At 55.0% G+C, this 11,832-nt stretch overlaps 1 protein-coding gene across 1 annotated transcript; it reads right to left on the reverse strand.

The window, feature by feature from the left end:
• Window positions 1-7,142: 7,142 nt before the first annotated feature.
• Window positions 7,143-9,533, reverse strand: SOWAHD (sosondowah ankyrin repeat domain family member D). Its single transcript, XM_019421864.2, has one exon. It carries the CDS (start codon window positions 8,686-8,688, stop codon window positions 7,729-7,731), a length of 960 nt encoding a protein of 319 aa, XP_019277409.1. The 5' UTR covers window positions 8,689-9,533; the 3' UTR covers window positions 7,143-7,728.
• Between the last annotated feature and the right edge of the window lie 2,299 nt (window positions 9,534-11,832).

The raw sequence follows: 11,832 nt of genomic DNA on the forward strand, positions 1-11,832 counted from the left end.
TGGGTAAAGAGAATGTGGTATATATATATATATACACACACAATGGAGTCGTAGCCATAAAAAAGAATGAAATCTTGCCATTCATGACAACATGGATGGACCTAGAGGGTATAATGCTACGTGAAATAAGTCAGAGAAAGACAAATGCCCTATGATTTCACGTATATGTGGAATCTAAAAAACAAAAGAACAAACAAAAGAGAAATCGAGTCAGACTTATTTGTTTTTCATTTTTATTTTAAGTAGGATCCATGCCCAACATGGGGCTTGAACTCACAACCCTGAGCTCAAGAGTCGCGTGCTCTATGGACAAAGCCTGCCAGGTGTCCCAGAAACAGACTCATTAACAAACATACCAAAATGGTGGTCACCAGAGGAGAAGGGTGGAGGGACGGAGAGAATAGGTGAGGAGGATTAAGAGGTACAAACTTTCAGTCATAAAAGAAATAAATCATGGGGATGAAAAATACGGCCTAGGGAATACAGTCAATAATGTAATAATTTTGAATGATAGTTTTTTTTTTCAACGTTTTTTTTTATTTATTTTGGGGACAGAGAGAGACAGAGCATGAACGGGGGAGGGGCAGAGAGAGAGGGAGACACAGAATCGGAAACAGTCTCCAGGCTCCGAGCCATCAGCCCAGAGCCTGACGCGGGGCTCGAACTCACGGACCGCGAGATCGTGACCTGGCTGAAGTCGGACGCTTAACCGACTGCGCCACCCAGGCGCCCCAATAATGTAATAATTTTGTACGGTTGGCCAGTGGTAACTACACTTACCATGATGAGCATTTTGTAATGTATGTAATTGTCAACTTACTACGATGTACACTTAAAACTAGTATAATATCGTACGTCAACTATACCTCAGTTGAAAAATAAAGTGTACAGGGGGCACCTGGGCTCAGTCGTGAAGCATCTGACTTTGGCTCAGGTCATGATCTCACAGTTCATGAGTTCGAGTCCCACATCGGGTGAGCTCCAGCCCTGTTTCGGGTGAGCCCTGCATCTCTCTCTCTCTCTCTCTTTTCTCTCTCTCTCAAAAAAACAAAGTGTACAGTTGAGTTTCTTTTAGTATATTTACAGATATGTGCTACCATTACCACAGCCAATTTTGGAATATTTCCATCACCTTAAACGAAATTCCCTGCCCCTTTACTATCACCTTCTAGCCCCCCATCCTTCTCAGCCCTAGGCAACCTTTATATATATATATATATATTTTTTTTTATTTTTTTAATGTTTATTTTTGAGAGAGAGAGAGAGAGAGAGACAGGGAGACAGAGCATGAGCGGGGGAGGGGCAGAGAGAGAGGGAGACAGAATCGAAAGCAGGCTCCAGGCTCCAAGCTGTCAGCACAGAGCCCGACACGGGGCTCAAGCTCACAAACCGTAGGTAGATAACTTGATACCCAGGAGTGGAATTTCTGAGTCACAGAGCAAGCAAGTTACGGTACCAATTCCCATGTGTGTATGGGGGGGGGGGTGTTCCCCACACTAATAAGGATCAATTCTTTCGTGCCAGCTGGGTACCCTACAACGTAACTCGATTTAGCTTCATTCTGACACTGTCCACCGGGAGACGGCACCAGATTCCACAGGTCGAGGACTGAGTCCTACAAGACTCACCCCCTCCCCTGACAACTTTAGATATCAGTCACAAACCCAGGTGTCACCGGTGCTTTTGGCTGACCAGCTGTAGATTGCAGGTTCCAAGGACCCTCTCCTTGGGTTCGATTAATTCGCTAGAGCACCTCATAGAAATCAGAGAAACGTTTCACTTATTAGATCCCTAGTTTATGACAAAAGGGTATAACTCAGGAAGAGACGCATGGAAGAAATGTTTAGGGCAAGGCATAGGGAAGGGTTCTCGGGGCTTCCATGCCCTCCAGGGTGCCACTCACCTAGCATCCCAGAAGCTCTTAGAATTCCTTCCTTTTGGCTCTTTATGGACGCTTCATTACATAGCCATGGTTGATTAAATCATTGGCCTTTGGGGACTGACTCAACCTCAGGCCCTCTTCCCTCCCAGGAGGTTTGGGGGAGGTACGGAAAGTTCTGTTACTTTGGGTAATCCTGGGGTTGGTGGCCCTGGCAACCAGCCCTGTCTTAAGGGCTTTCCAAAAGACACCTGTTTAACATAACAAGACGCTCTTGTTGCTTGTCAGGAAATTTGAAGGGTTGCTCTGAGCCTGGAACAAGGTCAAAGGCCAAATATATACATATATATTTTTTAAATTTCAGTTTATTTATTTATGTTGAGAGAGAATGAGAGAGCGAGTGTATGTGAGCGGGGGAGGGGGAGAGAGGGAGAGAGAATCCCAAGCAGACTCCACACTGTCAGATGTGTGTCAGAGCCGGATGTGGGGCTCAGTCCCATGAACCGTGACATCCTGACCTGAGCCGAAATCAAGAGTCGGACGCTGCACCGACTGAGCCACCCAGGCGCCCCCAAATATGTATTTACTATAAATCGCAATATCACATATGGTAACTGTACGTTCCAACTTTTTGAGGAGCTGCCAGACTGCTTTCCAAAGTGGCTGCACCAGTTTACGTTCCCACCAGTGGAGAATGAGGGTTCTCATTTCTCTACATCCTTGTCCAATGCTTGTTATAATCTGATCACAGCCATCCTCGTGGCTCTAAAGTCGTATGTCATTCTGGGCTTCACGTGCATTTCCCTCATCACTGATGATGTCGAACACCTTTTCAGGCGCTTGTCGGCTATTTGCATATATCCCTTCTTCTCCGGAGAACCGCCCCGCCCGTTCCAGTCCTTTGCCCATTTCTTAAGGGCAGGTTGTTTATATTTTTGTCGTTGAGTTGTAGGATTCTTTATATACTCTAGATACTGGAGCCTTACAAGATATATGTTTGCAAATATCTTCTGTTCTGTGGGTCGTCTTTTTACTTTCCCAATCGTTTTCCTTTGAGGCCCCCAAGTCTTTAATTTCGGTCAAGTCCAATTTATCTCTTTCTCGTTTTGTCCCTTGTGGCTTTGAGTGCCAAGCTATGATTCCATGGCCAAATCCATATCTATTTATTAAGCACCCTCCATTCATCAGGAACTAGGGGTACTGTAGTGGGTAAGACAGACTTGGTCCCTGTCTTCATGGAATGTAAGTCTAGTGGTGGCAGGGGAGATTTTAATGTAATAACTGCTGGAATAATTTCCTCAGGTGTAATGAGGACTAGGGGCGCCTGGGTGGCTCAGTGGGGGGCAAGCATCCGACTTCCGCTCAGGTCATGATCTCACAGGTTCATGAGTTCGAGCTCGGAGCCTGGAGCTTGCTTCAGATTCTCTGTCTTCCTCTTTCCCCGCCTCTCTCCCGCTCATGCTCTGTCTCTCAAAAATAAATAAATGCTAAAAAAAAATTTTGAAAAAAGTATAAGGAGGACTATGAAAAGGAGCAGAATGAGCCAAGTGCTAACCCAGCCCAAGGGGCAAGGAAGTCTTCCCCAAGGCAGTGACTAACATCTACAGGATGAGTGGGAGTGGGCCAGGTGAATGGGGCAAAGAACAGAGGGAAGAGTGTTTCTGGAGAGGGAACGGCATGTAGGAATTCCCAGAACTCAGAAGAACATGGCTCTTTCAAGGAACCTTGCTAGGAGGGCTGTGTGGCTGGCAGAGTGAGGAAGGGAGCAGGCAGGGGCGTGGGGCAGGGAGAAAAGGACTCGGGGAGAGAATGCAGAGTGAAAAGAAAGCTTTCTGACACTTCAAGTTGGGAAATGCCAGCAATCACAGCTGTAGGAGGTCATGGAAGACGAGGGAAGAGAGTTTCCAGGAGTAGGAAGTAGCCAACATGAGTCAGTGAGGCCAGGAAGCGAATGAAGATAAGGACTTGCACTGGGCAGCTGGGAGGTCATCGCTGGAGACGGCGTAGAAGCAATCGTGCTGGGATGATGGAGGTGGAAACCAGAATGCAGAGCGTCGAGGAGAGATTTAGAAGTGAGGGGATGAGGGGCGCCTGGGGGGCTCAGTCGGTTAAGGATCCAGCTCTTGATTTTGGCTCAGGTCATGATCTCAGTTCGTGGGATCGAGCCCCGAGTCGGGCTCTGTGCTGACAGTGTGGAGCCTGCTGGGGATTCTCTCTCTCTCTCCTCTCTCTGTGCCTCTCCCCATGCTGGCGTGCACTCTCTCTCTCTCAAAATAAACAAATAAACATTAAAAAAAAAAAGATGTGAGATGGAGACAGTGAGGGGAGGAGACCTCCCTTTGGAGAGGCTTGGCTGCCAAGAGGAGAGAGTCACAGATTTGGCCAGAAGGCTGGGGGAGACTTGAGCCCGTTTGTCCCCCCTCCCTTTTTTTTTTTTTTTTTTTTGAGAGAGAGAGTGCACGTGTGAGCCTGTGCACACCCACACAATCAGGGGAGTGGCAGAGAGAGAATCTCAGGCAGGCTCTGCTCAACAGCTCAGAGCCCAACTTGGGACTCGATCCCAGGAACTGTGAGATCATGACCTGAGCTGAAATCAAGAGTCCGACGCTCAACCAACTGAGCCCCCCAGGCGCCCCTCTCCTGGTCTCCGTGTGCCCTGCGGTGTGCTAGGCTGTTGCACATGCATCATCTGAAACCCTCGGAACCCTGCTGGGGAGGTTGTGTTGGTCCCATTTTGCTGATGAGGAAGCACAACTCAGAGGAGTGAGTGGCCTGCTTGCTCAAGGTCACTGATCGGTAGTCCGCATTCAAACCCAGGCTAGGCTAAGTGCTTTGCACACCAGTGGTTTTGAATTTTGCTGGGCGGGGGGGGGGGAGGGGGGGTGTCGCTGTGTGCCACCGTCTGTCCATCTCCGTGTTCACCAGTTTTACACGTGGGGCTTCGAGGTCAGCTTCGTGAGAGCAAGTTCTATGGAGGAAAAAAAAGTTTGAAAGCCACTGCTCTCCACAGGGTTCTGTGAACTTCTGAGTTGAAGCATGACTTTTCTTGAAGCGTTTTTCCAGAAACGCTTTGCTTGTGTGATGTTCCACTGCGACCCCCCCTCCCCCGACTGTCTCCCTGGCACATCCATGCTTCATGTGACTGCCAGAGTGACTTTTCTAAAATCCCAGCAGGTTACTCCTCTGCTTAGAAACCTTCTATGGCTCCTGGCTACCTTTAGGCCAAAATCCACGCTCCTCCATTAGCATGACCTATGAGACCTTTGGTGATCTGAACCCCCGCCCACTTCTCCAGCTTTGTCCTTAACTACTGCCCGGCTCCCGCCTTCCTGCCAAACCTGCCGACTTACATTTCCTGGTACTTGCTGTATTCTCCCAGACATACTCCGGTGGCTCTGCCAGGAGGCCCCTCCCCTCTTCCACTGACCAACGCCCCACGCACCCCTGGAGCCTCAGATCCGGCCTTACCTTCCTCCCTGGAAAGCTTTTCCTGCACCTTTCCCCTGGGTCAGGCCCCGCCCTTGGGTGGCAACCCACCCGAAACTCTCATGCTCACCTGTCACAGGCCTGCTTCTGTCACCTTTCCTCGTCCCCTGCTCCACCAGAATGCAGATTTGCATCATCTGCTTAGCTCCGTCTTGCTCCCCTGGAAAGCAGTTTCTCAGGGAATCTGTTCTTTCTCTTGGGGTAAGCATACCAGTCTTGCCTCAAAAAGCATACCAGAAATGCCAATGGCTTGATGTGAGGCATGGAGGCTTTTCAGCATGGGAGTTTGTCCCCTGCAGCCAAACCTCAATTTTACATGGAGGAGGTAGGCTAGGCAATATCACATGATGAGGGAAATCTGCGCGGGAGAATAGCTGACTCCGGGAGAAACGATACAAAGTGCTTTCCAATCTTCCGGCTGACTTGGTTTTCATTTTGGAAGAAGCAGGGCAGATGCCTGTCTCAGGTCCTCAGATCTGCTGATAGTTCAGATGCTTAGGGGCAGACTTTTCCCACGAAGAGGGGACTGCTGTTCTAACGGTCCTTTGAACGCTGGGCACCGGCGCAAGCCAACGTTCCCTCCAAGCCCGGGAGCCCGCAGCCCCAGCCGCTGGGCAGGAAGGCCCCGCCCCCACGGCCTTCACCCAGCCCCGCCCACCTTGGAAGCTGTCAAGGGAGAGACGGTGGAGCAGAGACCACAGCCCTGCACCAGGCACCCAATTTGCATCTACAAAATGGGCTTGGGGGTGGAGTGGGCCGTGCCAGCTGCTGATGGCAACTGCCAGGATCCAGGAAGTGTTCACCCTTTCAAACACCGAAGAAGTTCATGGAGAACAAAAAGTTATTGCTACCCCACACTGTGTCAATTTGTTTTGAGGCGTAGTTCCTAGACACATACCACAGGCCGAGAACGTTGACAGGGAGGGTTTGGATCATTTCATGGATGACAAGAACCCGGTGGGTTATTAAGGGAAGATCGGAACGTTTTGAGCCGGGAGGAGGTAACAGAGAGGGCCAAGCAGGCGGGCCAGGCGGAGACGGAAACCTGTGTGGATGAGCTCAGGGTGGCCTTTCTGTGTTCTGTGATGACTCAATTTCTCCCTGGTGTTCAAGGATGGGGATGGGAGGGCTGGGGACACAACGGTCCATTGCAAGGGCTGTCCAAGCTTCCAGGGATGCCGTGCTATTTTGAAAATGCACCGCTCTCTAAGGCAGCATGGATCCCTAGCCACCAACTGCTTTTCCCTCCCTTCGGCCAAAGTCAACCCTCCTGTGTTCTACTGTCTTCATACACAATTTCTGAATGGGGGCAATTTTCCAAACTATAACTTATAGATTACATGTAATGAAAAAGCAATGCCGATGATTAAAGAAGCCCTATCTCGGAAAAAGTGCCAGTGGGTGTATCTCATGGGAGGGCAGAAGTCCAGGTAAATTACATGACTCACCACAAAATATCAGAAACGTACACTTGCACATTTCGCCCTTCTCCCACCCCTCTGCCCCCTACAGACGACTCCTCGAGGATGAGACTTGTGCCGGAAGCCAGACCTAGCGGCCAAAGAGCCCCGGGGGACAGGCAAACTGTGTGTCTCTACTCAGAGCCAAGGTGAAAGCAGCTCCTTCTAGTGCACGGCTTGGCCATCTGTGTGGGAACGAGGTCCTGAGCCGCCCCGATCACTAGCTCGTGGCCAGCTGGTGAGCTCTTCCCTGCAAATGTAGGAAGCTTCCCGCACTCGGCGGTTAATGGAAAAAAAAAAAGTCACTCAAAGGACAGTTTTGTCATGTGAAAGGAAAACATACTCCGCTTTAATATGCTCAAGAAGTCATCCGTGATACATTAGAAAAAGTACCGGTAAAAGCCTGGAGGTGTCAGGAGCAGGATGGGGGGAAGGGTGACTCTGCCCGCAGGAATAGCCGAGTCAAGCCTTCAGTTAGGTGTTTCCTCTGTTATCCGTGGTTTATAGTCTTAACTCGTTCTTCTAAGCGAGTGCTTCCTAATAAACCCAGAGCTTCTGCCTGCCCAGAAATGGCTCTTGGAAGCATAAGTTTTCCTCTCCCACGTAGGACGGCACTCCCGCTCCTAACTCCGTAGTCCTGTAGTCTTGGGACTCGGCGTCAGGGCGGCTTGGTCTTTGCTGTCTCGGTGAGGGTACCCTGGTCCCCAGGTCTCCTGGCCGGTGGCCGTAGAAGACCTGGGACAGGTACCTGAGACAAAGCTGGAGGTGGTCCGCCGCTTGCAGGCACAGCGCGCTCGGCTTCGGCCCGAGCTGCCGCCCCTTGGGGCGGGGCCCGAGACAACCGGAGACCGAGGCATCGACGCGGCGTCGCGGTCCCTCCGCGCTCTCCGGTCTCCGTCGCCCTCACCGGTCCTGGAAGAAGGGGAATATTTGGCGGAAAAGGCCCTGAATTTGCGCCACCCGGCTGCCCGCGTAGTCCTTCTCCTTTCGGGGCGTGTAGTTCTTCTCCACGGCGGTCGCGCCCACCACGCTCGGGGTCCGTCGCAGCGTCCACGCGGCGGCGCAGCCGCTGCTGTTGTTGTTGGCGTTGTTCCGCCCTGTGCCGCCCGCCGTCTCCCAGTCCTCGGCCCCCGACAGCTCCCTCAGGCTCCGCGGCGCGTCGGGTCGCAGGTAGTGACAGGCCCGGTGGCCGCTGTAGTCGCGGCGCGTGGGGTCAGCCCCCAAGGCGCCCACCAGCACCTTGATGACCATGTCGTGGCCCTGCAGGGCCGCCAGGTGGAGGGGCGTGAGGCCGCCGCTGCCCGAGGCGCTCACGTCGAGCTGCAGCCCCCGGCGCTGGGCGAAGTCGTACACCAGGATGAGCTCCTCGTGGCACCCGTGCTTGGCCAGCCAGTGCAGCACCGTGTAGCCCGTGATCGGGTCGCACCGCAGCAGCAGCCCGGGCTCGGCTTCCAGCTGCTCCCACAGCACCTCAAGGCGGCCCTCGGCGGCCGCCAGTATCCACGCGTGCTCGTGGGGCTCCAGGCACAGCCCGCCGCCGCCGCCGCCCCCCGGACCGTTCGGCCCGGCCGGGGACTGCTCCTCGGCGCGCTCCTCCGACAGCCAGCCGGCGGGGGCCGCCCCCTGCAGCCCCAGCAGCTCCCACAGCGCTCCGCGCCGGCGGCCGCTGCCCGTTCCCGAGAGCATCGGCGAGCCGTGCAAGTCCCGGGAGGCGGCGGCCGCGGCGGCGTGGTCCCGGTACCTGCCCAGGCTGCTGGGGTCCGCTCTCGGGGGGCGGGGTGGCGCGGCGCTCCGCGAGCTCAGCGCGGTGGCGGCGAGGGAGGCCTTGCGCCCCGGGTTCGCGGCCCCTCGGGGCTCGGCCATGGTCCGGCCGCTGCCGCCGCGGCGCTTCCAGTGTCGAGCGTTCGCTGCCCTTCCCGGGCCCCTCCGGGAGAGGAACTGGCGCTGGCGTTGGGGAAGGAAGCGGCTTGAGCAATTGGGCTCGGAGGGAGGGAGCAAAGGAGGGGAGAGGGAGGGAGAGAGGCCGCGAGCCGAGAGAGGGCCCGGCGCGGGAAGTGGGGGGGTGGGGGGTGTGCTTGGGAGGGTGGGAGCTCGGGCGGGGTACGCAGGGCAAGCCCCTCTAGAGCCCCGTGGGTACCGCCGCTCCCTCCGCGTCCCCGGGTCCCGGGGGCTCCGCCCCAAACGGCCAGGTGAGCCGGGCAGCCCCGCCTCCCGCCCCGCGCGCTCCGGTGGGGCGGGCGCGAGCGGGCCCCGGCCGCCGCCCGCGCTCGCGAGCCGCCCGGCCGCCGCGGCCCGCGGGGCTTCTCGGCATCCCGGCAGCGGCAGGGGTGAAGAGGCTCTAGGGCGCCCCCTCCCCGGCGGGCTGAGCTCGGCTCTCGGCCAAGACCTCCGGGAGCGCGAGCCTTGAGCCCCGGGGCGCTGGCTCCCCGCCCCCTTCCTTCGCCTCTCCCTCTTATCTCCTCGGGAGTCTCCCTGCACTTTGTCCCCGAGCCGCCGTTGTCCCGCCTCTAGCACTCACGGAGGCGGCCGGGGACTCGGGCTCCCTTGCCTTGCCCTTCGTACGGCCTTGGCCCTCCCCGCGGAGCCCGGAGCGGCCCGGGATTCCCGCAGAGGAACCCGAGACGAGGGTCCAGGCGGAAACTCTTGCAGGGACCCGAAAAGGGGTGTTCCCCTCCTCCCCGCGGGTCCCTGCTCGGCTCTCCGCCCTCTCCTCCTCTTCAACCGTTCCCGAGTTGGCTTGAAGAAGCAGGCACAGGTGAATCAGTCCGCTGCCGGGGCAACGCCCTGCCCTCTCCAGAGAGGTGTCGCTGTTGTCTCCCTGAGGATATTTTACCTTCCTTCCCTCGACCGAGTGGTAGTTCTTGCCTCCTGCCCCCGCCCCCGCCGTGTTAGGGAGTTCAGTTAGTGGGCCACAGGGAGCCGCATAGAACCTTCTTGAGTCAGAGAGGGGCACAGTCGTGCTTAAGGTGGTGTTTGGGAAGATGATTCGGGGAGAGGCAGAGGCAAGAAGCCGGGAGACCGTCCCGACAGTCTAGGCCAAAGGGGACCGGGGTTCAGGCCAGGCCAGCTCACTCCACTGGGCCCAACAATGATGGAAGCTATCCGAGGCTTTTCCTCCTTGACCCTCAAATATTTTGCCCTAAATATTTTGAGCTTTCCTTCGTGACAGCCTATGCATGTGCAATCGATTTTTGAACATTTATTATGTGCCAGACGCTGGACTAGATGCTTTATATATATCAACTCTTTTAATCCTCCCAGTGACCTCAAAAGCTAAGTCTCATTGCTACCCCCAGTTTGCAGAGAGGTTAGGCCACTTGCTCAAGGTCAGCCAGCAGGAAAGTGGCAGAGCAGGTCTGTGTGACACCACAGTCTTTGTCCTGGCACAGAGGGACTGGCATTCAAGCCAGGCTTATCAGCTGCCAGTCACTCACACAGGCCCCAAATTTCAGCCCAATGGACGGACTTGTCCCAACCTGAGCGTATCTGACGGTTGCCCTCCTCTTCCCGAGCGTCCTCCCTCAGAACTTCCGTCCGGGGAAGTTCTTCTCCCCGTCCTTTGACATTGGCCTCAGTGTCCACCTTCTCCAGCATGCCTCCTCCGATTCCCCCAGCCCAGTGATGGCTCTCCCTCTCCCAACCAGCTGTTTGCCCTCCTCCCTTGGCACCCAGCGCTGACTGCCTTGTGGTGCTTCCCTCTCTGTGCTCTGACATGCCAAATACACTCTCAACTCTTCGATGGCTGTGTCATACTATCCTTGCTCTGGTTTGGCAGCCTGGGGGGGGTGGGAGGGAATGTGACTGCGTGTATAGGCCGAGGGGGGCGGTGTGCGTTGGGGGGGTGCCCACTCCCACGTCCCTGCCTCGGACTGCCACCTGTAGGACACCAAAACCGACTCGTGGAGTTCGTCGTTCGTAAAAAAAAATAAAGTAGCCGGGCGCCTGGGTGGCTCAGTCGGCTAAGCGTCCGACTTCAGCTCAGGTCATGATCTCGTGGTTCGTGAGTTCGAGCCCCGCGTCGGGCTCTGTGCTGACCGCCGGGAGCCTGGAGCCTGCTTCGGATTCTGTGTCTCCCTCTCTCTCTGACCCTCCCCCGTTCATGCTCTGTCTCTCTCTGTCTCAAAAATAAATAAACGTTAAAAAAAAATAAAAAAAAAATAAAAAAAATAAAAAATAAAATAAAGTAGCGATCAAGTAGCTGCTGCACCGAGCCCATCAGCCAAAGCCACCTCCTGGCCTTTGCTGACTCCTCAGAGACCAGGCCCAGGCCCAGAGCGGGGCCCCAAGCTTTCAGGCTTTCATTTTCAAAATGAACCCTGACTGACAAGCAGCTACTTCCGTTGCTCTGGAAACTCCCCTCCATAACCCCAAATTTGTAAACACCAAACCGCACACATGCACACACACTTCCAGAATATGCAAACAGCTGCAGCAATATATATTTTTTTAAATGAAAATGCCAGCATGGAGAATGCAGGATAGAAGAATGCTCGGGCTATTAATTTTCCTGGCCACTAAGCGGGCAATCCCCCTCCCCGTTGGCGCTAATGATATCTCTGGTTACAGTCCAAAGGCTGCAAAGGCGGTCACCTGACCGGCGCCGCACACCCATGACACCCGTGCCCTTGCTTAGTTGGCTCTTGTTGCCAGAAACCGAACCCACGGTGCCTCCCTGGCAGCTCATTCCACCTTTACTTAGCAAGTACTTCCTGCCCTAGGTCACCAGCCGCCTTCACGGTTCCCCAGAGCCACGCATGGCCTCTAGTTCAGGAGAGAGGGTCCCTGGAACTTCAGGGCTGGGAGTGGGGTAGCGGAGGCAGAACGCAGAAACAACAGGACTGACCCTCCTAAAATGAAGACGCCAGGCACCTGAGGTGACTGCTCACCCCCAGAGGGAGTGGAGCGACCCCCCTCAACCCCTTGGAAACAGTCTCCCCCCCCCCAAAGGTGCCTTCAGGGCGGGTGTTTGCATTTCAAATGGCGATGCCTGGTGTCTTTCTCCGGCCA

The sequence above is a fragment of the Panthera pardus genome, unplaced genomic scaffold (genome assembly GCF_024362965.1).
Source record: "Panthera pardus isolate Hobbes unplaced genomic scaffold, ASM2436296v1 HiC_scaffold_27, whole genome shotgun sequence".
NCBI classification, from domain to species: domain Eukaryota; kingdom Metazoa; phylum Chordata; class Mammalia; order Carnivora; family Felidae; genus Panthera; species Panthera pardus.

Excerpts from the sequence above, each read along its gene's own strand:
- SOWAHD (XM_019421864.2), bottom strand. The coding sequence starts at position 8,688 with ATGGCCGAGCCCCGAGGGGCCGCGAACCCGGGGCGCAAGGCCTCCCTC.